At 38.0% G+C, this 27,217-nt stretch overlaps 1 protein-coding gene across 1 annotated transcript in view; it reads right to left on the reverse strand.

Moving 5' to 3' along the window:
- Positions 1-27,217, reverse strand: part of JMJD1C (jumonji domain containing 1C) — a 165,490-nt gene that overhangs the window by 105,380 nt on the left and 32,893 nt on the right. The window contains exon 2 of the mRNA XM_030488743.1: positions 5,068-5,232. Coding sequence (XP_030344603.1) covers positions 5,068-5,232 — 165 coding nt within the window. The remainder of the gene's footprint in view (positions 1-5,067; positions 5,233-27,217) is intronic.

Below are 27,217 nucleotides of genomic sequence, written 5' to 3' on the forward strand. Positions count from 1 at the left end.
TTCAGAAACACACAATTGCAGGAGAACCAGCTCTTGCTGTATGACAGCATCAAAACTGGAAACGATGCAGTAATTGCAGAACTTTGTATTAGATGAGACATTATGGCAAATTTGTTTGCTAGCTTTGTGGTACCCACCCTTGTCAAGCCAAGCACTGTCTCCATATTCAAACCAACAGAGACTTAGTATAGATTCTTTTGATTTATTATATATGAATGCATACTGAATTCACAAGCAGCACTGTTTTATTTATAGGTATAACAAAACAAACCATACCCAGTAGAACACATGAAACCCCTGACCTATCACCCATGCCTGTATGTAATCTTCCTAGGCACCCAGCTCTGCCCTGCCAGCTAAATTCCCCAAGCCCTGGCTTTCATCGTATCAGACCAAGTCAAACTGTTTCCTCCTTTAACATCTATCGTGCACAAGACTGTCAGTTTCTTCCAAAAGGAAAAGGCCAAAATAAGGTAATACTTTTCCTTCCCCTGTTCTATAATATTCCTTTCTTATTGCAAGTGCAGAAGTTTCTCATGTACACTCCCATCCAATGCATTCGCTTTTCCTTATCTCCAATCCCAATCCTTTTCTTCCCAGTCTCTCATATTCTCCTAGGTTCTTTTCCTGAATACACTAAATTGCCATAATCTATCCATTTTAAACACCTTTAATCTTAATTGCATTTTCAGTTACCCTTCTTGCCTTATTTTCCTTCCAAGATGATGGAACATGCCCTTAAATGCCTCTCTTAAATGTATGCTTTTCATTTCTATCTGTAGACCTTGAATGATTAATTTTAATTTCAGCACATCACTGAAGTTTCCAAAATCCTCCTTCTTAAACAAAATTATTAAGAAAAGGCACTCATTCCACACCTTCCTATGTCTTAAACATAGTTGATGCTGTTAAAAAAGTGAACTGCTACGTCAGTTTCTACCATGGTGCCCTCACCTATTTAGTCTATCACCTTAGATTTTTCTTCCACACTATTCTATTATTCTCTAAATTGTCTCTAGCAGCTTCTGTCCTTAGTCGTCTCTTTTTCTCCCTCTACACTTTACTTTTAGATACTTTAATATGCAACTAGAGAGTAATTAAATTCAAACCGACAGCTCACAGAAGCATTCTATTCTGTCCACGTTAAAACCTAGCCTCCAGCTTGTCACCCTGCCCACATACTTATTTCTATCCCTTGGCTGCTGAGGGGATACCATTACACTCCTAAGGCTTCAGACTGAATTGTATGTATCACAGGCATGACTTTATCACTGATCTCTAACATCCTAGTACCCACACTATTTCTACATCAGGGAGATTTACTCCCCCTAAAATACCCCCACCCCATCATCTCAATTACTTCAAAGTTGTTTCCTGAGGAATTAACAAATCAATTTTGCCTCATTTTTGAGGTACTGGTAATTCTCCTATGCATTCACTTTGAGCCATTCACTCCCCTCTTTTTGTATCTTTGTGACACACACCCACCCCATGTTTACCAAACTAAGATAGCACCTTCAATTTCAACACCTTATCTAGGCTACTTTTCTTAATCCCTTAACATGGAAAGACACCACTCACTTTCACTACCTGCACTTTTTAAGTTTTCAAAATACACAGATTTTTTTTCCTATGCCTACCTCTTTTGGCCGATAAGTTTTCTTCCATATTGACATCTGTAAAGCATCTCCATTACACCACTAGCACTGTTTACCAAACACTCTCTTCCCTAATGTCTAGGCTACATTTATGCTGGCACCACTTCCCACCACTGCCATTTCTTTATGCTTCTAGATAGTCTTCTCTTCTATGTTTGTAAATATCCCACATGCAGGGTGATTTCCAATTATTCCAGTCAGCTGGGCAGCCAAGAAGTCATCTCAGAAGAAGGAAAAGTATTTGATTACAGCTTGATAAGCTGAGGCAGTGCACTGCCTCTCTTTCACAGACTTGCACAGTGGCCCAGAACAAGTACCTAGTCAATACCATCAGAGTGACCCTAATACGATGAAGCACGTTGCTGCCAGTAAGACTCCAGGCTCATTTACAGTCAACTTTTCACCTTTGGCATGAATGAGGCAGGAACGCTACTAAAAGAAAATTTCATCATGAGAGAAACTGGATTCAGGGGATAATCTATGCCTGCTCTGTTACCAAGTTTCTAAACAAGGAGAAAGAGTTGGTACTTCTCATTTCTTCACCTTCTCAGCACCTGACATAAGAGCCTAAAAACTTAAAGCACAGCTACACGAGGTCGATGGACCCTGAGCTTTCAGTAACAGCTATACCTAGGCATTTAAAACCAGCAAACTTTTGTGACCAACTTGCATTCTATCAATTTCACCTATAAAGTGGAAATTACATTGTATCACACAATTGAGTAATAAAAGACATCATTAATTGTGAAGTACACAGATACTAAACTGATGTTTCCCAATAGAAAGCCCCAGAGGAAATAACAAACCTTCTTTGTTTGAACACCATACAGTAAATACAGAATATGTTGATCAAAGAAGAGAAGGTGATAACCATCTCAATAAATAAGCACTTTCCATTCACCCCAATAAAGGCAAAGATCCTGTAGAACCACTACATAAAATATACTTTAATATTGCTTTGTTGCGCATATGTTAGCATCCAAAAGAAAGCTGTACCAGAAACTTTTATTTTGGTATTTAATATGAAGACAAGATAGCCAAGTACATGAATAACTTTCTTCAAAATAGTTCACATGCATGGGAAAGATTGAGACTTTTCCTTTAATAACTACAGCACGACTCAACTTTTCCAAAAAGTATGCATTATTACATCCACACTTGGGGTTTCACATAAAAGTGCAGATATTCCTATTTGCTGTTTGGCAAATGAATTTTTTTTAAACCACCTTTTCCATTGCTTTCCCGTTTTTAGGAAGTCTTGTTTTAGGGAATTAAAAACAAAACCAGAAAACAAACACACCACCACCTAAATTTTCCTACTCTCATAGAGGTCATCTACTACATCAGAGTGTTCAGGCAGGCTGGAAATAAAACCCAAAAGTATTATGGCAATTTGAGCACCATCCCTGTTACTCAAGGCCTGGTGTGCTCAGTGCAGCTATTGATACAGAGCAGAAGTTTGGGAGGTCTCTGTGGAAGGAATCTGCCCTAACTACAGTTAACATCCTGTATCCACACTTTCCCTTGAATATGGGTTTTCTGGAATGGATGACTAGAGGGTTTGACTCAGAAAACAATTGCTAGAACATTTGTAGGCAGGCCAAGTACAAATGCTGAGAACTTGTAATCTTTAACATCTGGAAACTGTGACCCAACAAGCCATTTAAGCCCCACTTTGGACTACATGATTTCAATTTTTTAACTGTAAAAGCAGGAGGCAGATCTTTTGCAACCCTCCCTTCTCACATCCATCAGCTGCCTCAAGAACATAAACATTAAAACAAGAATAACAAATAATTTATAAGATGGAGATGGAAGAAAAAAATAAATGTTTCTGCATTCTGTTGGACCAACACAAGTTTGGAGAAGTCTCTACTGAGGGAGAGGTTTGATTAAAACATTTTCAGACATTAGCAAAGACATAATTTTAACCTGGGGACAGGATCAGCAGCCAGCCTAGAATTCTTCATAGAAATACACCCCTTCTAAACCCAAGACGGGTTTCTACCCTAGAGGGTGAGATTAAAAGCATATAAAATAGCAGAGTACTATGACACTAAGTTCTAAGTTGCAAATAGATTCTCAATCAAGGAGAGATAGGTAACTTCAAGAACACATTACATGACTCTCTAAACCTAAAAATTCTTGCTCAAGGAAATACTAACATGAAGCAGAAAATTTGCCTGTACAGGTAAATATATGAAACGGCCTTGTACATCCAGAAAGTTAGCTTGTTTTACTCATGCACATTAGCACAAACATATAAGGTGAGTCAAGTAAGAATACTAACTGAAGACGGGCTAAGCCCATCTAAACCATCTATGCATCTCTTTCCCTGCTAGGCTTTCCTGGACAGCCCGCTTTGTGACTTCCAGCACGACTGTTTCAAACACAGCTCCAGCAAAATAATCTTGTGACAACATTGTAGAAAGTCTGTTAAGTGCTCAGAGATGAGAATACAAAGAGAATATTTAAATGAAACACAGACACAGTTAAAGTCCAGAGGGAAAAAAAATACCATCATCTAAATTTATTACAACTGCAAATTTCTAAAAACCCAAGACTGAAGTTTCAGATACTAAGCTTAATATCAAATATAACCAAGAATTTCCTTCACCATTTTGACAAATTTGTTGGAGCTCCCTTTTACCTGCCACTCTGTGAGAAACCTTCCCCAAGTCTCTACAAAGCACAATCATCCAATCTAGTAGGTTCCTGAAATCTCATAATCTATTTGGCTCTTCTGAAGACTTCGACAGCACTACTAGTTTCTTTGGATAAAAAAGGAATACGCGCTTATTGCTTATTAGATTATCTCATCAGCTCCTCAGTATTCATCAGGTCTACCTAAAGGCATGTCAAACCCAGACATAACCTCCTAGCAGTTCTCTCAGCAGCTTTAATGTTTGGGCATTAATCCAGAAAGAATGAGAACCACAAATAGTCTCATATACCAGGCAAGCAATTATCACTTTATCGATCTTTGCTCACTTTTCCCATCTTTCTGAACTCTGACCTGACTTGTATATATGCTCAACTCCCACACTGAAGGTATCACAAGCTTAAGGGTTTATTTTTCACCTTAGCTTCAATTCTCCACAGAGCAGTACGATATGTTGCTGATAAGTTTATATTTGTAAGATGCTTTGACTATGTAAAGTGTCATTAGCTCCATTATGTCACTCAGAGACTAGGTTTGCAGTGCTTGAAGTTGATTCAAAAGAGAAGATGAGTGACTGACTATTATCACATCACTCCCATCGCAAACATGCTTCATTAGTATTTTGTTATTCTTTCCTTACCCATGCCTACCACTTTCCACCACCACTTAAGTAACCTAGACAGTTTCCTAAGGACAGAATGAAAGAGATCAAAATATTTAGTAAATGCAATTGCTCAAGTATCTTACCAATGCAGGCCATTGAATTTGTTTGATCTTTGATCCCTGAGTCTGGCTTGGGTCCTTTCTTTTCGCCCAGACCAGCTGGTACTCCACCAAGAAGGTTGCAAAATCTTCATAAACTTTAACCCATTCTCGCTTTTCCCATTCAAGGTCATCAAATTCCACATATACCTGGGGAAATTTAAGAACAGGAAAGGACATACATTATTACATACACACACAGCATGTGTGCATCTACATGCACTTTTGAAAGCATGTTTTAAAATTGATGCAAGAGTTTAGTATTACCCATTTTACTATTATGGTACTGAAATTATATAATCAGTTCCTGCATTACAGAAGTAATTTGTGCTGAAGAGTGCATTTGCGCTGAAGAGGAGGGTTACGTTTGCTAAAATATTGCCATTAACATTGGGTATCTTATCTCATGAAGTATTTAGTAGTATCATTCAAGTAATACATAAAGTTATTTACATATTAATAAATAAGTTTTAAGAATACTCATTCTCAGTTGAAATACTTGTCATGTAATACAAACCAAACAAATAGACACTGTTTCAAGGGGAAAAAAAAAAAAAAAGCCATTTGGAACAGAACCAGAAAGGACACCCTGAGCCTGTAGACCCTGCTACTAGAAGCAAGCACAACAGGAAGCACCTAACAGAAGCAGCTGAGGTTTTTGCCATTTCTGTCCTTCTGGAATACCGCTCCTTTTGAGAGAGAGGGGAAAAAAACCCAAACAAAAAACAAAAACAACAAACAAAAAAATAATAAAAAAAACCAACCCCACAAACCACCAAAAAAAAAAACCAAACCAAAAAATGAAGAAAAAACACCACCAAAAAAAACCCCAAAGAACCCACCCAAACCCACCACCCACACCAAACAAAAAACAACAAACAAACCAACCACCTGCACTTTGTTTCCAGCTAACTTAATTTGAAGCCAGTTTGCAACTACCTGATCTTGTGCCATCTCTGTCTTGTAGGTTATACAGTTCTACCCAACACATTCTAAGAGAACAACTATACCCTCACTCAGCTGCATTCACAAAGCTAAATATGCCAAACCTTTTGTCTCCTCTTGTGCAGAAAAGAGTGAACCCGAGCCAAAATCCAAAAGCTATTTGCATTAGCAAACACAAAACTTTTCTAAAACCATCACATTTCACTATCATAATTTAAAATAAAGAAGTCAACATGATCGATTGGGTTTTTTTCTGAAAGATGAGAAAATTCATAAGAAAAAAACCAGCTACCATTATGTAAAAAAAAAAGAAAAAAAAAAAAGAAAAAGTAAAAAAAGTCACTGCTTGTCACACAAGCTGGAGAAGAAGGGAAGATGCTTTGTTACCCTTCTGAATTTCAGCTCCCAGCCACACCCAAGGCAACTTCTGAAACTGGAGTTTTTTCCTCTATCTGCTTCTGTGACAGCGACTTAAGTTGATCACTGTCACAGAAATATTCTTCTAGCTTTGGTTAATTTTAGTCCTGCAACATACTTCCTTGTCCAGACTTTGTCTCACACTTTCCAAACGTGTACTATAGAGTGCTTTATAGAATCATAGAATGCTTTGGGTTGGAAAGGACCTTAAGATCATCTAGTTCCAACCCCCCTGCCATGGGCAGGGACACCTCGCACTAAACCATGTCACCCAAGGCTCTGTCCAACCTGGCCTTGAACACCGCCAGGAATGGAGCATTCACAACTTCCTTGGGCAACCCTCTGCAGTGCCTCACCACCCTCACTGTAAAGAACTTCTTCCTTATATCTAACCTGAACTTCATCTGTTTAAGTTTGAAGCCGTTACCCCTTGTCCTGTCACTACAGTCCCTAATGAAGAGTCCCTCCCCAGCACCCTTGCAGGCCTCCTTCTCCTGTGTACACAACTTAAATCTGGACCAAGCCTCTCAATTCCTGTATCAAAATTCATCATCCCAGTTTTCACCCTATACTCTTTTTAACCCATATTACTTCCATTCTGTTCCTACACACTCCCTTCCTTTTCTTACCCTATTTAAAGCATCAGATTAAGAAGATAACTTACTGCAGGTACTTTCTTTTACGACAACCCATTATTGCATCTCCATTTACAATTCATCCAAATAAAAAGGAAGAAAGCACTTTCTTCCCCTGTCAAGCTACTCTCAGTCTATCCACTTACTTCACTGTTTCCCCCCTCCAATCTCCACAAACTGCTCACTACTCTGACTAACCGCAGCTATCGCTCACTGCACACCTGACTTCTTTTCAGCCACGCCTCTACCAACTACTGACACCCAACCTGTTATCACGCACATTTATTGTCACCAATATCATATTCACAGCCAACCGGCCTTTCTGCCTCTTATCTCACAACTCAATATGCATTTTCTTTCTTCCTGGTCCTCATCACTGGGTCAAGATAGAGCATGCGCAGGGCAGTTGTCTGCATTAAATACTGTTCCTTCTTTATTTCCCAAGGGCAGAGCTTTTCCTCTGGATTCACCATGTCGACACCTGGAATTTCTGCCATTTGCCTGCTGCCAGTCCTCTGACATTTCAATTACCCTGGCTGATTCCAGTCATCCTCGCTGCTGCACCACCTTGCTCATCAATGCAACTACTTTTTTACCTTTTCCCTTTGCCCATTTCACTCAATGGAACTATCAGGAAACTACTGCTAGTCTTTGCGGTGGCATTAGAATCTGCCCTATAGGAACAGTTTGTATACAAAATTATCCTCTCACCTCAATAGTTCATTATTACAGCTATTGCCTATTATTTTAACAAAGCAAGTAGAAAACAGCAGCAAAAACTCAAAACTAAAAATGGTAAATTCACACATCTCACTAAAAAGCACTTTTTAATAATTTCTATAAATTAATTTTAAAATACAAAATGAAGTTACAGAATAATAATTTCTCAGTGAAAACAGAGTTAACAGTAAATATAATAATGCTTTAAAGCACTTACAGGAAAGCATAACTCCAAGTGATAAAGGAGCCAATGAGGAGAGGGGGGCTATGCTAGACCCTGTCCTCACCAACAAGAAGAGGCTGGTGGGGAAAGGTCCAGGGCAGCCTTGACTGAAGCGACTATGAAATGGTGGAGTTCGAAATCCTTAGGGCAGCAAGGACGGAGTGCAGCAAGCTCACTGCTCTGGACTTCAGGAGAGCAGACTTTGGCCTCTTCATGTATTTGCTTGGCAGAGTACCATGGGATAAAGCCCTTGAGGGAAGAGGCATACAAGGAAGCTGGATAACATTAAAGGATCACCTCCTCCAGGCTCATGAGTGATGCATCCCAACGAAGAGGAAGACATACAAAAATGCCAGGAGGCAAGGAGCTCCCGGACAAACTCCAACACAAAAAGGAAGCCTACGGATGGTGGAAGCAAGGACAGGTAGCTTGCGAGGAATACAGAGAAACTGTCTGAGCAGCCAGGGATCAGGTTAGGAAAACGCAATATAATTAAATCTGACCAGGGATGTCAAGGGAAACAAAAAAAAGCTTCTATAGGTATGTTGGTGATAAAAGGAGGACAAGGAAAAATGTGGGCTCTCTCTGGAAGGAAACAGGACACCATCTACTTAGACTTGTAAAAACACCTGATACTGTCCCACACAATGGGACCCTTCTCCTGCAAATTCCACTCAATTATTCTGGACTGGTCAAACAATTTCATGTTACTACCTGGAAGGACATCTTATTTGGGTAGTCTATAACAGGGTGTAAGACCTCACACAGCAGCAAATTAAAAAAAAAAAATAAACAAAATAAAAGAAAGAAAAGGAGGCAGCAAAGGGAATCAGTGAATAAACATTTTGAAAAACACGGATAAACCTAAACTGGAGTTGGCAGTTTAGAAACCGCAACACTAAAACATACTGTATCTTCTGGGCACTAGCCAAAACTTGTGGTTATCTGTGATACAATCTAGTGTTTGTGTGCAAGTTTTGCACCCCAAATAAACCGAAATCCGGTGCAATGACAGTGGGAGTTATTGCTGAGCTATCTGCAGTCTCCTGGCACCGTATAATTAGATCTTCAAAGGAGCAGTTCCAAGAAAAGTGGAGAATGGAGCATGGCGCAGAGCCAGCCTGCCATTGCCCAGGGCACCATATTCTTCCTCAAGTATGATACACACACAACCTTACTTGGGAATTACTTCTGCCAGCTTCCACCACATTTAGGTTTCAATGCCAAGTCTATTAACTATCTGCTGGCTTTCCAAAGTTCATTTTTGAAAGGCAGAAACAACACAGACAAAACAGAGCCCAATCCTTCAACCATTCACTTTTTTTTTTTTTTTTTTTTTTGGTAAGGAAATACTTAAACCAGGAAAATCCATGATGAATTTTTCTAAGGCAACAGTAAAGCCTCTGAAGAACACAGGCTTCCCCTTTCTCTGCACACTGACCTACCGCACAGAGAAGAGCAGTATCCCAAGCAGCACAGTTTATGAAAGGGAGTAAAAAGGGGAGAGGAGAAGGAAAGAAAGCAATCCAGCAACCTACGCCAACAAAATAAAATATAGAGCCAAAGTCCGACCCCCCTAAGGAGTGCAAAGGCTGAAAATATTTAATCTTTCTTGCTTCACTGATGAAACTCTGTACAGCAAGAAACTCGACAACATTTGCCTCCCTAAGAATGAATGTTGATTTTGAGTTTTCAGCCAAATTTTGCTTCCTTGCCTTGTCAGCTATACAGAAGTTTGTGTTCCCAGTGTGGCTGAAATCTTCTCACCACGTATGCATTCACTTGCATAAAAAGGAGAATTCCCACTGAGATTATATTATATTTATAATTGGCATTAATGTGCTAATTCTGTAACTCTATTTTCCAACAGGAAGCAGCATAAGCTTTAGCATGTTTTTCCAAGTAAAGCAAGACAACAAATTTATTTCCAATGGAGTCTGCCAAACAATTGCAACAAAATATTGCTGTTTCAAAGCCAAAACAGAACAATCATGGTGCAATTCTCTACATGCAGCACTGTGATCCAGAGTTTTCCAGACACTTCTGCTCCAAATAAATATGCCTGACCGAACAAATTCTGAAACCCTTTAAACTATCACGAAAGCAATGCTGACTTCCAGCAAATTTGACTCAGTGCTAAAAAGCATAGTCCATGCACCATCCACTTTCTTGAAACCACCTGAATGGGTGGATGCTGTTTGTAACTCTCCCAGCACTATAGTAGGGCATGTGTTGCCTGTGGGCTGGTTAGCAGTGAAGACAACTGCAGCACTAACAATCCAAAGGCTGACTTCAGGTTAGGTTTGCCCTGGCAAGAGCTCCAGGCAATACAGCTACAGGAAAAAACTTGCATCATTTTAAGGCAAAGTGATCTCTAGTAACAGGGAAATAGAGTGCTGTATAGCATTTATTTACCAAGTTTTTAACCCAGTGTCCAAAAATGATCCATAGACCTAAATTGTATTTAAGAGAATACAAGTTCTCTCTCCTACGGGAGACGTATACGGTTTCCTCCTTATCACCTAAAGATTGTTAGTAAGATACTTATTTCTACAAAGAAAAAAATCAAGCAATCTTCCTTAAGATGTTCTTAATAAGGCAAAGAAAAAACACTTCTATTTTTGTACCATATCGACTAGTTTTGCATCAATACAAATCTGGTTACTGACTTCAGGGTAATTCTCAGAGCTCATCCCATTGGGTTTCATACATAGCATTTTTAAATTAAAAGAAAGATACAGAATATTACAACATGTGCAATTATAACGCATATATACTTTATACGCCATTTGTAATAGAGTTGAGAACTCAAAACTCCAGCACTAAAAATCATCTGTGGAATTCAAAAGTCTTTTAAGTTGTGTAACTAAAGATACACCTAAAACTCCTAGCATGTAATCAAGCATCAAAAACCAGTTGTCAGAGACAATTTTCCAACCTTGTAATGGATGGTCAGGTAAATACAAGAATGTAAACCTTGCACATAATTTAGCAGAAATTTACTTGAAAATACACAAGTATAAAAAGGTGTGTTTCAGTAGCAATAAATAAAATCTTTCACCTCCCTTTCACAGAGGGAGGGGAGTTGAAGGGGTGTATTTTGTTTGGGTTTTAAAACCCACGGTACCATGATCAGAGGGAAGAAAAAAAATCCTATCTGATACCTCTAACTTACACATAATAAATAAGAGAAACAGAAACTACATTACAAGATGTCAGGACAAAATTCTCAAATTAGCAAACTAAAATGCAAGTCCAAGTTAGTTCTTCCCTCCTCATATTCTCCAGTGTTAAGTGCAGCTTACACACTTTAATTCTGGGGCACATACATTTTATGGGATACTTAAGAATGGTTTACTCTTGGCCCAGTAAAAAGGGCGTTGGGAGTTTCCTAGTTTTGAGAGAAAATCTACCTGCAGGAAAGAAAATCAAAGGAGCCAAGCAAGCAGCCAGTGCCTCCCCCTGCTGCCCACAGGGGTGGATGGAGGCAGCAAGACTGGGGATCCCAAACCAAACCACCACCAGCAGCGATGGCAGTTTGAAATTGGCAGGAATGTTTCCAGAGTTCTGAACACCACACAACTCCAGCAGCTTGCTTTGCTTCGGTGGGCTGTTTTTAGCATTGTATATAGCTGAAAATTAACACAAGGTACATTAGGCTCCGAAAATCTTCTCCATCTACTTATTGAGATGGATGCTATCGCCAACTACCTAACTGGTATAAAATAAAGCTAGTTGTAAGTACACAGGGAATGGATCCAATAAGAGTGTTTTTATAAAACTTAATCTTCCCATCATGTTCCAAATATCCTTGCCTTCTCAGGTTTTTACAGATTGTTTCTTTGATGGAACAGGCATTACCCAGCAGTCAAGTCTTTCTAAATATATCTTTAACTAATCAAATGCAATCAAAGCACAAATTATTATAAAGCAAAACAGCTTAACACAGTAAAATTATTACTATGTTATACAAGTGCTACCCATTTCCACGTGGAAAAGTGGTGAAATAGCAACCAAAGACAGCAGTACTGTTTTCTGTTTAATAAAGGACTTGCAACGTTGTTCTATGCTACCAAAATTTTCCCAATCTTTCACATTAGCATTTCATAGTCACTCTACATTAAAAAGAACTCATAAAAGAATCATTGTATCCTTTCCTTTATATATTGAAATGCTACACACATTTGCATTTTACAAACTCTTCAAGGAAAACAGGAAAACAGAAAAAAAAAAAAAAGAGTATTTGAAAATACATTGACACCGGTTCATACAGACTAAAACCACCCAGGACAGCTGAAACAATGGCAATATAGTACTCTTAAACTATCAAATTCTTTACAATTAAAAGATGAGGTTTATTGCCTCTACGTGTTCTCAAAAATCACCAGCATTTTTAATGCAAATTGGACATATTCATTCCTAAGTACAAAAATTTCACTTAGGATTTGTAGACAAGAGTATTTACTCTTGACAAAGAAATATAAATGTACTGCATAGTTTTTAGCAGGGGCAAGTGGACTCCCACAATGCCAAAGGAAGTCTTTAGAAGCCCTGAAAGTGTTCTTGACAAAACTGATATATGTTTATGAATCAGACTTTTACAATTCTTCCACCATTTAAATAACATAATAGCCTGCCTCAAAGATCCAAGAGCTCTGCATCTAACCCTGGAGCACTACAAAAAAAAGCTCTAGAATCAGATGTTTTACATGAAAGACCACTGAAAGCTCTTTAGAAGATGGGACAAATTAGTAGTGTTCGTTATTTTAAGCTATTTTAACACTTAAAACGTACAGTTGTTTGGACAAGTGTTCAAATCTGCACATCTGTTTTTATTACTTGTGGAGCTTGCAAGTAATAAAAAAAAAATTTAATAGCAGGAAATTTAATCTTCTCTTAAATGGAAAGAGAAAGTCCTGCTACTTTCAGATGAGCTGTGGAAGTCAAAAGGACAACTCCTCAAAGATTAAGACCTCTTTGACATACTCCACTACCATGAAACATCATACTCATTATTCTTAAATTCTCTCTTTATTCAAAGGAAAATGGAATAGGCATATTATCCCAGAAGCACTCCTCAGTTATAACCTGGGAAGTTGAAGTGCATGAAAAAAAAAGTGGCAGGCTATTAAGTCTCTGTTGTTATAAAACTGCCTGGAAATCTCCTTTTTTCAGCACAATGGTTCTGGGTCTGTCCAGCAGGAATGAACCAACGCTTATTTCCTGTAAACCACTGGAAGACCCTGCGAAACAGCATCCAGCTATAATTCCTCTGAAATACAAAGAGAGAAGCCCTACAAAACCACTACTCTCATTACTGAGGAAAAAAACCCTGCAGACTCAGGATCACCTGTTCTACATTTAAAAAACTATATAAAGGAGTCTGTATCCTTGCTCAAGACACACAGTGACAGACACACTCAAGCTGAGCCCATACTTTAACTGCCAACATTGCTCAATACACTTCATACATGGAAGAATAAGGAAGACAACCATGCCCTCTCAACAGGCTTTTGAATAAGCCAGAGAGACACACGTGCTGGAAGACATGTGAAACACATGCCAGGTGCAGGAGGGAACACGACCAGATGTAGTAAATACATGCTTCAATAAACATGAATTAGCAATGTAGCTTCCTTACATCAAGCTTTAAAACACTGAAATCCTAAAAACACAGGGAGTTACTAAATAAAAATAATTTACTTCAAGCGAAGAGTAGTCTCAAGATACATTACAGGGGAATAAACACAGAAATTATGAACATGTACAGTTTATGTTTAATTTTCAAACCCTAATTCTGCATTCCCTGAAATGCATGTTTGAACATTAACAATAAAGCAGCTTTTGCAGAAAAAAGTACAGACAAAAATGGTTGCAAAACTGAAGAAAAATACCAGTACTATCGCAACAGCCTGCTGCAGTCTGTAGCTTGGATTGCTAAGCAACCAGCACATCATGTAGAGTACAAAGTAAAATTGCAGGGAAGATGACAAAATAAAAAAGCCTCCTACTTACATGCCCCAATACCATCTTTGAAAAAAAAAAAAAAAAAAAAAAACCCAAAAAAACCCATTTAAAACATGCATGTGTTTCATCCCTCAATTTAAAATGCGTATTCTAAAGACAAAGCTGAAGGGAGAAATATGAATGACACTGAAATGCAAGGGAAAAAGAGACATTCTTCTTGTATGCATTTCTGAGTTTTAAATGAGTTTCTCAAAAAAATCACAGAATCACAGAATGGTTTGGGTTGGAAAGGACCTGAAGATCATCTAGTTCCAACCCCCCTACCATGGGCAGGGACACCTCACACTAGACCATGTCACCCAAGGCTGTGTCCAATCTGGCCTTGAACACTGCCAGGGATGGAGCATTTGCCACTTCTTTGGGCAACCTGTTCCAGTGCCTCACCACCCTCACAGTAAAGAACTTGTCCCTGATAAAAAGGTATCCACAGGAGTGACAAATCTTACTTTAAAACCTATTTCAATAACATACACATTTAAAATATTTGACATACCTATTTTGCTATTTTTTTTCTCTCACAAACTCAGATCCTACCAGCAAAAGGAAGTGACATGCAAACCAGAAATTAAATCATGACTGTACTGGACTTAAAGAAACAGAAGTGAAGCAGCCCCATTTTAAAAATGTTTTAGATGGCAAAAATACACGAAATTACTCATCCAAAATGAGAAATAGAAGTAACTTACTATTTTAGGAAAGCACAAACTATTAAATCATAGCAACAACTAGCTAAAATATACACATACTCAAAAACTTCCCAGTCCTTCAAGACTTGGAAAAAAACATCTTTTGAATTCTCTTTGCCATCACACAACACAGGAAACTTTTCTTATTTTACCTGAATTTCTAAAAACAACTGTTAAGAAGCATATATACTATAGAAAGCCTACACATTCAATTTAAAAATAGAGGGAATTTTGTATTTGAACCAGATATTTGTGATTTTAGACAAGGTGAACAACAGCAACAAAAAGTTTTTAAAAAATAACCATTTAGCTATTCAGACGGCTAGTTAAAAGCAATTCCCATGTGCATGTATGTACTTTTTTAATGTCACACTGAAAAGACCAACATATGTCATTTAATAAGGAATCGTTATTGCTAAGTTTCAATTCAAAAAAGATTATGCTGGTTTTAATCTGTATATATCTCATATTTGAAAATCTGACTAAAACAACTGAATGGAGATAAGACCATTTAAAATACTAATTATTAGTTGTTACATGTTAATGGCTTTCAGTCAATTTTTACAGTGCAATGGCTTGTTAATGAAGATAAAGTTTGTCTAGCAGGTTGTCAGCAGACACACAGCACCACAGGAAGCTGAATTAAAGTGCATACTGAAAGGAGTAGATTACTTCCTAGTTTGAATTCATGATTTGCTATTGTTCCTTATCCCCAGGGCAGGAAACTTCACCAAATCATTTGACAAGGTATGGCTGTAAAGCCACTCACGGGAAAACAGGGCAACTTCAGTTCTCCTGGGACGGTCTGAACTTAAGGAGATAACCATGACATAAGCAGGAAGCTATGATGATTACCTGAGTTTTTCTGATGTCTCACTGCAGCTGAATAGCCCTAACCCGAACCATTGCTTGAAGGAACCAACAGAAGTGCTAAAAGCACAGGACTTTGTCCATTTCTACCAAGACAGCCCACTTAGCTATCTTCAACAGGTGAGGAGACAAAACAGTCATCTTTCCAAGGTTCAAAGGACTAACCAGCCTCCCAGTGTCTGAAGGTGGCCTACAAGGATACTGGACAAGGACTCCTCATCAGAGACCGTAGCAATATGACAAGGGGAGATTTAGGTTAGATATATGGAAGAAATTCATTACAGTGAGGGTGGCAAGGCACTGAAACAGGCTGCCCAAGGAAGTTGTGAATGCTCCATCCCTGGCAGTGTTCAAGGCCAGGTTGGACAGAGCCTTGAGCAACCTGGTCTAGGGGAAGGTGGCCCTGCCTACAGCAGCAGGGCTAGAACTAGATAATCTTACGGTCCTTTCCAACCCTAACTATTCTGTGATTCCATTACACCTGGACCTAGATGTATTTATCAGTATCTACCGAGACTGAGGTTCAGTCTGTTTTGTATGCTGGTATGAAAAGTGATGTACTTCCAAAACTACAGCATAGAGCCTGAATAAACACTGTACTTTTCAACAGCAGATCTTTCTCTGAAGTCAAATAAAAAAGAGATCATAAAAGAAAAGCAAGGTTTTGAGCTGAACTTTTGATACCTGTACCTTGAAATCCAGACTAGGAAAAAAGACCAAGTGCCTCTCAGCTGCTCTGTGTATCCACGTTGTTCTCTGGACAACAGGCTAAACAAACCAGGAGCAGGCTTACAAACAATTTCCTTTTTGTCAGATAAAGCCAGGGATAACAAAAAGGCATCAGAAAAGCTTTAGCATAGCAACAGACAACACCAGAAGAAGCTGGTCAGCAGATTTTGTTTGTACCAGAGACATTTTCTCAAGGCCTAGTTCATACCAACAGTAAGAATACAATCAGACAATCTTTCACAATTCATTGCTGTTCTTTGATCAGCTTATAGGAATCAAGAGAACTATGGAGAAATATTAAAAGAGTAATCAGGAAACCAAGAGAAAAGTTCATCTACCAAAAAGAGACAGTACATCGTATTTTTTATAAATAATCAACTACGAAATGGTAATTTTCTGTGTTCTGACAGAAATGCAACATTTGCTCTTATAACCAAGATTATCAACCTTAAGCAACAAATCAAGAACATGAGAAAATTGTAAAAATTATTTAAAAAAATTAAAAAAAAAAATCTTCAAAAGCATCAAAACAAGAATCCTGAAAGGTAAGAAATTTAGTGAAATATTTATCTACTTCATTGATTATCCACTAAAATGTTCGAAAGTATTTTCCAGTTGTTTTTCCCTGTGAGAGGACTAGAATATTTGAGATGGGAAGTTGTTTTACCATATCAATTACTTTAAAGCTTTAGCTCTCTTCAGAGAAGAACATTTCACTGCCTTAACAATAACTTGCTGTCCTCTTTCCTTCACTTAACATGCTATCTATGATCAGTCTGCAAACTATTTCTCCCAGTCCTGCCTAAATCAACTCTAAACAGTATAATAAAAGCAAACAGTTCTTCCCAGCTAAGACGTAGAGGTATTTCACTTTTGCTGTTGTGTTCAATTTTTATTTTTGGAAATCTGAATACTTAAAGTCTTCTCCTTTAGTGTTGTGATTGTACTCAGTGCCATCTTGCAAGCTGAATCATTCCTTTGTTGTTTTAGTCAGAGACCACTTCTTACCATTCCAGCTTTTGGGTTTCTACCTCCTCCTTTGAAACTAAATCTCTATTTCCTTCACATTGTTGATCTTTGCCTACTCCTTCATACTGGAGAGTCATCACTCAAAACAGATTCTCATATACTCTGATGTATATGAGAAGCTTGAAGACACCTGCTTACAGAAGTCTACTCCTTTCCTATGGATCAACTGCAGCACTAGAGAATAAAAGTAAAATCTGTGCTCACAGGCTGAAGCTTCAAAGGATTAAAACTTTTAGGTATACGTGATCTTCCTTTATTATTCTGTTTGATCCAAATTGCAAGGCTAGACTTTATAGAGAAGAACTGGGTCATTACAGTTCATAGTACACCAGTGCATAAATATCCACAAACCAGGATCAAGGTTCATTCTAATACTGAACTGAGGTATCTCCAAGTATTACTGAAGGCCAGAGAAGATTATGACCAGGGTGGTGGCACATATGAGCAAACAAGACATCACGAAACATCCTGCCAGGTTCTCAACCTCTTTCCTTTGCCATAATGGCCACTTTTTTTTTTTTTTGCATTGGAATGAAGACTCAGTAGTAACACGCACGATTTGGTCCCAACTTAGCCAAATACTTATCTTTTGTCAATGCATTCCAAAGGTCTTCTAATAGTTGTTCTTTGTGTTAAAAAATGAAACACAAACACCACCCCCCCCCCAAAAAAAAACCCCTCAAAACACCCCCCTGCTAAACTTTAGACATTGATATTGGGAGTTTCTGCACTCTGTTCACAACAGCAGACAAGTCCCAATCTCTAGGTGCTTTAGCACCCATACTCTAGAATACTCTAGAAAAGGAACACAATCATTTCAACCCAGTGTTGCCTGTTTTGACCACAAACTCTTTGGGAACTGAGATTATATGTTTACATGATACTAAATGTAATGGACATCTAATGACAGTGGTTTTTCACTGAGGTGTTGCAATACAAACCAGCTGCTCTGAACAACTACCCACTTTGTTGCTGCTGCTGGTGCTAAGGATACAGCACAGAAAGGACTGCTTCAAATAAACAGAACCATTGGTGTGTAAAAGTTTCAGGAACACGGGTGGAAAGCACTTCAGGTTACAGAAATCATTCATGATACATACATGAAAACTCTCAACATGTTTGTCTACTAGCGTTTTTCAGAAGATACACTTTTTCTCTCTCATCTAACATTATTTTTCATCCCACAGCAAAATTTCTGAAGTATGTGATAAAGGTCATTCAACTTTTGATATTTTAACTAATTTATTTCAGTACCACAACTCTCCAAACTACAGAGAAATGTTTATGATTTGTACCTTAACTGAATTAAAAAAAAAAAAAAAACCTTACAGCATACCTCTCTTTTTTCCCTGCTTTTTTCTTTTTAATTAAAAATTGTTGTACAAGTCTCAAATGTACTACAACTCCAACAAAGAAATGAAGGCAGCGTAATGTTATGCATTTTCTGCTCTCCTAGTAATTTCTTGCAAAGCTCTTTTTAAGGAAGAACAATAGATCCATTGATAACACCAAGAGAACAATAGATTCAACATATAACACAATCAAACCCTTAACGCTTAAGCCCAGAAGACAGAACAAAACAGTGGCAATGAGTATACATCAAAAGCTGCCTAATGAACCACGTGAATAACCTTAATTACTGCATCAGCTATCTCTGGGTAACTTACTAGTGAAAAACTCAGACAGACATTCCCTGTCACAACAGCAAGAATAATATTTTTGAATGGCATTTTAAAGATTATAATAAATTAAAAGAATTTATGCACAATGATTTTATAGGCTGTAACTATAAAGGACTGTGTCCGGGATTAAGAAAAAAAAGTTCTCCTGCAATTCAGAATGAATGCTACAGACAATAATAAAGCATTAATTCAGAACTGTAGATAATTTGCTCACCATCTGTGCAAGTTTGAGACACAAAAAAAGTTTGCTGGACATCCTAGGCAGCTTTTCGTTCTAGAAACGATACATATGATAAATGCTTTTAATGTGTTGACTTTGATATTTATAAAAGTTACTTAAATCCTTTATGGAATTGGACAAATAAAATACTAAACCTAAAGCACAAATGCAAGGACTGGTAGTCTTCATCTCCTCTTTTCCCCCCTTTATTTCCCCATTATCATCTTGCTGATTAAGGTACAGTTTCACGTATACCCCAATTCAATCTCTGCTAGAGAAAAAAAAATGCAGAATAACTTCCCCCAATTTGTTTTGCACTCATTCTGTATTTGCAAGTTTATTTTCTAAGGAGTTCCTTGTAATTGTGATTATCACTTAAATTTAGATGAGGTGCGTTAATATTTGCTACAGAAACCCACTTGATTACGATCATACATTTTAAAGATCCTGATTAAAATCCACCTCAAGTTTTGTGAATGAGGAAACATCTTGAAAACAAACAAAATGCCCCATGAACTGCAATAGATTGTGCACTTACAGGAAGACTTCCAGAAAAAATTCAAGTAACTAAGTAGGGCCTTTATGACCTCCAGAGGTAACTCAAGCAACCACAGCCTTCCTTGAGTGAAAGAGCATTTGACAATTCTACTGTATTACAATATATCAGTGCAAGAGAAGATATAGCATATTCACAACATAGTTGTTCCTATTCCCCTTGGGAATCAGCAACAAAATTACTATTTAGGTTAAGGGACACAAGCGTTCCCTTCAGGAAAATGAACACACTGTAAGAAGATATTTTTGACTGGAGGAGTCACCAGCTGCAGAACTCTTAGTGGTGTAAGATAACTGAAGTACTCAATGATAAAGAAGGGAATCGGTTTTGAAAGCATATCTGGGGATGACAACTAAAGTTTCTACCTTGCTTTACCAAATGCCTTCTGCTTCACTGTATGGACGGACTACTTAAGATCTGGATGTTATTTCTAACAACGTCTCACTTCCTTGTGAATTGTATGCATAATATACCTTGTGCTAATGTAAACTTACTGTGAATAAGAAAGGAACAATTCATATTCATATTCATATGAAACTTCACTTAGCACCCAAGACAAAAATGCAAGACAGAAATGTCTGTCTTCTACTGTCAACAAACATTAATACTGCAATAAATTATAAGAATACACAACAAACACCTTTGAAAGTAATGTTCATTATTGGCATTCTCACAGCTTTTGGTACATTTATTTCACTGTGATACAAATACCTCACACATTGTAATCTATTAAAAGTACTAAGCATAGCCAAGGCCTGCAATAATGCAACTGCGATATACTTTGAACAGATAATAGTTTGCAACATTGCAAACAAATACATATACCCGTATTTTTGTTCAGTGTATGTATGAAAACTAACTGCATGGAGGGAAAAAAGAAAAAAAAAACAGTCATGTTTTTCTCCCATGCATTTCACTTCCCACAAAACCAGAGAGACCAAGATGTTTAATTCCCCAATCACTGCATGGAAAAAAACCATGAGGTCTGAATGCCACAGCTAAAACCCATTCTTAAGTCTCTCTCTTTGGATGGGACAAATTCATGGGAATCATAAAAATAAAGAAACATACCTGACAAGTTCCATAGCACTGGAAAAATTAAGTGTTCTTGAGCACTCAGAGCAAAGGGCAAAGATTTCCAGGCTTTCTAATGTGTGTGGCTTCTCTTAACACCACATCCCTTCCTTCCTTCCTAATCTTGATTAAAAAACCCTATGTATTCACAGGATACATTCTGCCCGGGAGTCCTCAACAGCAGGACCAGTTGTTCACTTAAGACTACCCCGTGCTTTTGGTACACGCTGGTTTCTTAACATGTTTTCTGCACCCAAGATGTTAATTAAAAAAAAAAAAGGAAAAACCCCATCCCTCCCCCAAAAAAGCATGCAAGTATGCAAGACATCTAATGCCAAGACAAGATTAACCCTTCTGCAATTATTTGATTTTTAAATTTAAAACCAGAAACAGGCAACTTAGTTGTAGTATTTTTTAATATTAAACCTATGTATGTATCTTTACATACTTTTTCTGCCCACATGCAACACACTGAAAAACAATTGTAGAGCTCTGAGGAAAGCCAGCACCTGCAGGAAAGGGTTTAATCTGGCAACTGCTGGTGTTGTTGAGTTATTCATCACATAAATCTCTTATTAAGTCCCACCTCTTTCCTGTAGTTCTAACCGTTGGAGTTTGAGAAAAACAGACCTCATTTCATGCTAAACTCCCACCACTAAGCAGCTGAATCTCCTATATTACTTAGGATACTGTTCGTGAGAGCAGACTTCACATGGAGTCATGCAACATCCTGTTCCAAGCCAAACGCTCCAGATGGGATATGTTTCACTGCTGCCTCCCCCTCCCCAGCCCATTTAAGTTTGTTCTTTTTTTCTTTGAAAGCATTTATCCCAAATTGATGCTATAACAGCATGCTAAAACTGACCTTTTAAGAAAAATACAGACAAATCAAAACTTACTTTAAATCTGTCTTTACTACAAAAAAAAAAAAAAAACACACCAAAAAATCCACACCACTTACATTATCAAAATATTTGTATTAGCTAACCAATTATCAAAACTATATATGTAAGAAAATAAATGACTTGATGCAGCTCTGCACTGCAGGAAAATCTGCCTTGTTTCAGAAAGTTTACTAATAATTTAAAAGCTTAACATTGTCACGCACGTTACTAATCTAATGGAAGTTCTCATCGACATAACAAGGAAAAAACTGTCTAGTCTGCTGATCATTCTGAATGCTGGCAATTTCTCAAACATCTGCTAAAGGTCAGATTTCCACTGCATGGAACCAATCAATGAAGCTACACAACACTCCCAGCACCATTGGAAGTGCCAAACAAAGACCACTGTTTTACATAAGCAAAGAAACTCAGTCTGAAATCTTTCAAAACGCTACCAAAGTCTTCACTCTGTCTCCACATAGTACTTGTCTACCTGGCAATGGTTGTTACGATTTATTCTAGTTTTGCTTTTTATAGAAGAAAGAGTTTCTTAATGCCAACCCATTTTTCTGCATTGTTAAATAGTATGCAGCCAATGCCACATACAGACAAACATTACAGAGGGGAAAATGAATATAATATTTATTTAAACAAAAGGGGGTTATATTTATATGTTAATCATCACAAGTTTCAGAAAACTGAATATTCACAAATTTGGTGCCTTTGTTTCAGTTACTTCAAAAAAACCTCACCCCTACTGAGTTCTAAAACCCAAGATCTTAGTGTTAAAAAACAGCCTGAAATCATAAAATTCTGCCCTAAAATCCTTACTAAGCATTCTCAGAAATATAATCGCAATAAGCCTAACAGATTAAGGAATTGGTGGCTCCTGCTAAAAACAACATGCTCTGTATTTCAACAGCTTATCACATGCCATAAAACCAAACGCTTTAGCAAGAGCCTACACAGAAGAAATAAAAGATCGATTCTGATGCTGCTGAAAAGCTGAGCTTGTTCTATTTTTACAGATAAAAAATTATTTTATATATGCACAATCTGATATTGATTTACAAGAAAAGCCTTCTGCACACAGGAGACAAGGGCCAGTAACAAAGCAATCCGATGGAATTTCAGGGACCTTTTTTTTGTGTATGTCACTAAGTGATTTGCAAACTACACCTTTACGCTGGTTTTATAATTTGTTGATGTTGTTAAAGAAAATCCATTTTAACTTCAGAGCCAACACGGATAAGAGAAGCAGAAGCCAGTAGACATTCCAGTAAGTTCAGCAGAAATATTCTGCTATCCTTCTAACTCAACAGCTAATACAGTAACGGTGTGCTTGTGGGGCAGTCCTGAATAAGGCAATATCCAATTAAAAATCCATAGCTATTGCTAGGTAATCACACCACCACACAGTCGACAGCCTTTGGCTGTAGCCCCCGCTGCACAATGCTGCAGTGCTCGAAGCTTTGCCCCTGACCCCGCGCTCTCCTTGCAAGTTGGGACACAGCTACCAAATGGCCTTTCAGCTCTACTGCCCGAGGTGAAGCTCAGTCCTTCTTGCAGGGGGACCACTCCCCCACACAGCAGAGCAGAACTACCACACCAGGAACCTGCAGTACCCGTGGCTCAGAGAAGGTACTATCCTGTGCGAAAGGACAGGACTGTACAGCAGTCTCCCACATGGGAGAAGGGACCAGCACCCCCTCAGCAAGACCAGACTCACTAGAAAGTGGTGTTTCATGACAGCAATGGCAAAACAACACAAGCATAAGCTGTTTCTACAAATATCCACCCAAAAGTTTTAACAGCATGATAAAACTTCATATTATCTGAGACACAAAACCGAAGTTACTAAAATGGAATTTAAATTTGTCTCTCAAAGAAAAGACTCTTCGATTTTTTTTATTTATTTTATTAAAGCTGAATAACAATAGGACTATACGGTATTTCAAGGAGACAGTTATTTCTCCATACTAGTTCTACTTAGTCTTTGAAAAATGTCTTTGGCTCCTTTAAGCAATGTTTTTTCATTATAGTTTCTTGCCACATCTAGCTGTCAGTGTTTGGGCTGATCCCAGTTTTGTGGGACACTTAGGGGTATGGAGTTTTGTCATACATAAAAAACAGAAAGCAGCCCCAGAAAGGCCCATAAGTACCCACCTGTCTCCTAATTTTCAGTTATTCAACCATCTCTACATTCAAGAGAAGCGAAAAAAAATGAACAAACATCTGTACGAGATTCTTTAGGGAAGAGTGCAATGACCAATAAAAGTATCTACCACACTATGTTTCTTCCAGCAGGTCTGTAAAACTTGCCATTACAAAAAGGTTTCTTCGAAGCATGTTTAGAAGCAGCTTATTTCCCATAAGAGAAGAAGCGTAACAACATACGCTTCAATGGCAATTCAGTACAAAGATCATAGATCAATAACATCCTATACCCATGACAGCTTGCAGAATTTGGGTGCTTTTATATGCAAACATTACCAATTGCATTACTGTATCTGAGCAGGTTTTATTTAAAACAAATATCGTACTCAAGCAGCAGCCTGGCAAGACAGGAATTCAGAATATATACGAATCAAAATTTCTTACATTAGTACACATCTACATACACAAGTGCAGGAGAGTATTGGCCTGGCATTCCTATTACTTACACTTTTACAGAAGGGAGGACAAAGGCATGCTTAACTCTCAGTACTGAAATGGAACTGTATTATGAACAGTCAGCAGAATTTACTTTTGGAAAAGATACCAAACAGGGTTAATTTTTCCAGCTTTCCAGTACATGTAGATCCACCTCTACCTTTGAGAGGTTTTAAGCCATTAATGCCAGTTTCCAAAGGTTTTTTTGATTACATAGTATTAACCCCACAAAACAGTAAGATACCAAGTGCCTGATAAATGTAAACTGCACATGCAGGGTGCACCTACATTACCTTTAACTCATTTAGCGTACAGCTTGGATGCTAGCCAACAAATGATGAAGAGAGATGTTAGAAGTGAACTAGAAGATCTGTAAAGACCAGGTTTATGAGTGCAGGCCAACTGCCAAAGCATTTACTTTGAACTCCATGTTACCATGGGTACGAGCACTTAAACCCAGCTCAAGAACATCTGCTCTGCACTGCAGCGCACATCCAGAACCTTGTCAGCTTGCTCTGCTTTACCCTGTGACATGGGTCACATGCTGCTCTTAGGGAATACACCGAGAAGCAAATTATTGAAGTCCTGGGTAACAACCTTCAGAAACACACCTGAGTCACAATGTCACCTTCTACTTGAGAATGAACTGTACTATGGAAGTCACAAATTTAGTCATTAAGCAGAGAGAAGAAAGGAAAAAAACCTGCCTAAATGCTGCCTCCAGAAGAGCTGTACAATGAAGAACCCAAGAAAACCACAAGTAGGTCACCTTTAGATAGACACTATCCTAGCTTCAAAAGGTCAGGAAGAAGTTCAGTACTTCAACCTAAGATTTAAAGCTTCTCATCCTGCGTAACTACAGTTATCCCCTAGAGAATTACAGCACTTACTCATTCAGTACTGAATGGACTTTATTTCTTTTTTTCAGAGAATTCTCAAAAGTTCACTAGTTCACAGTATGTAAAATGTTCTTTAAATATGCACTACCAGAATTGCTCCCCAAATCATCTCCATGTATGTATAGTTAAGATATCTCACAGTTTTTTTAGTGAAATGGAGAGGCTGTAAGAGGAAATTTAGATTTAGCAGCAATTTTCCCCCATGGCTCTTCAGAGAATGAAGAGTAATGTTCTCCAGAGAAGCTCTCAAAACAATTGCCCTTTTTCCACAACAGCTGCCATTTACTTACACTCTCGGAAGGACGGATGCCATAGGCTGCCTTTCAGCAAAAAATAACTGTTACCTTGCTTTCATCCTTTCTCAAAGTCATCATCTATATCCCTACAGATAGGAAGCCACTTTCTCCCCCGGGGACAGTTGGCTTCATTCCCAGTAGTGAAAACAGAAGGCAAGTAGTGGCCATCTTTGTTCAGGCAGTTGTGGCTTCAATCAAACTGAAAAATGAGAAGTTGCAGGCACAATGGAGGGAAACATGCTTTTAGGATCTCTTCCCTAAAAATTTACCTCTGTTCTAAACATCCTAAAAACTGCTGCCACTGAATTAGCCAGCAAAACGGATGCATGGAAGGAGGAAATAGGTATGTATGTGAAGCATGAAATGAAAAGGAAATGAGAAAATTCAGGAGTTCACAAAACATCAAGAATGAAAACAAACGGCGGGTCCTGTTGCCCTGAGTCAGTGAGGTGAAGCAGCTGTAAATCTGTCTAAACCAGCTCTGCATTCTCCAGTTGCTTTGTGGCTCCAGAATGCGTAAAACAGCTACCACATGCCAGTCACTCTGACCCTCCAAATTGTTAGAAGTCTACTTTATTTAACACAGATTCACTCTTTAGGGATTTTCTTTTGTACGAACTGTAAGAACACTGCCTACATGAAGTGTGAAAGATGGGTCAAGCCAAAGAAATTGCCAGAAGAGAACTACATAAAGGCTGAGTCAAGTCACTAATTTAGAATCAAAAGAAGCATTTTACTGGGCAAGAGGGGGGAGGGGGAAGAGACACACAAACAACATCACAGACAAAACAACCTTTCAAAGTTTAAAATATGTTATTAATTATGCTTATCATAATTAACTGCAAAGTGAGGTAAACGCAGGCTTTTGCAAGACACAGGCAATGCCATTTTTCTTAAAATTTTCTGTTAAAAATTACTATGCAATTGTCTGTTTAAAATGCTAATCTGAAGTTTATGGTTTTACTACTCCAGTTGTTTTGGTGATGATTACATTCTTCCCCTATCCTAAATTACCAATCAAATTCTCTACCTTAACTTAGTAGTCCTTAAGACTTTGCTGCAATGTATTAAAACTACAAAGTGTGGCAGGTAGGATTATTCAGCTGAATTGACAACATTACCATTTCCTGACATTTTAGCGCTTCACTTAGAAGCCTTTAATTACATTTTGCACTGGATTAACAAAGAATACAAAACAATATGAATCAACATAAATGATACTCTTAACTAAGGCTGCCAAGATGGTTTTATCTGAGAGATATCAGCAGGTTGCTTCTCAAAATGTTGAAAAAGGTATGAATCTAAAGTGCAAAAAATGTTTCATACCTTTTTCAACATTTTGAGAAGCATGCTCGGCAGCCAGGTAATTCAATGGGGTTAGTTTCATTAAATAATCTTGCATGTAGAATTTGCAACATTCATCCCCCTTCCCGCATGCAAGGATGCGAATACTCCATTATAAGAAAGTTTAATAGAAGTATCAAAAATAAATCAATTTAGAAAGCATACTTGCTTTCCAGTCCAAGAACATACAAATACCTAGATCTCTAGTTAAACTGTCGGCAGAGACAGCAGTGTATAAAGTTAATTA

Source organism: Strigops habroptila, chromosome 5 (assembly GCF_004027225.2).
Source record: "Strigops habroptila isolate Jane chromosome 5, bStrHab1.2.pri, whole genome shotgun sequence".
In the NCBI taxonomy this organism is placed as follows: Eukaryota; Metazoa; Chordata; class Aves; order Psittaciformes; family Psittacidae; genus Strigops; species Strigops habroptila.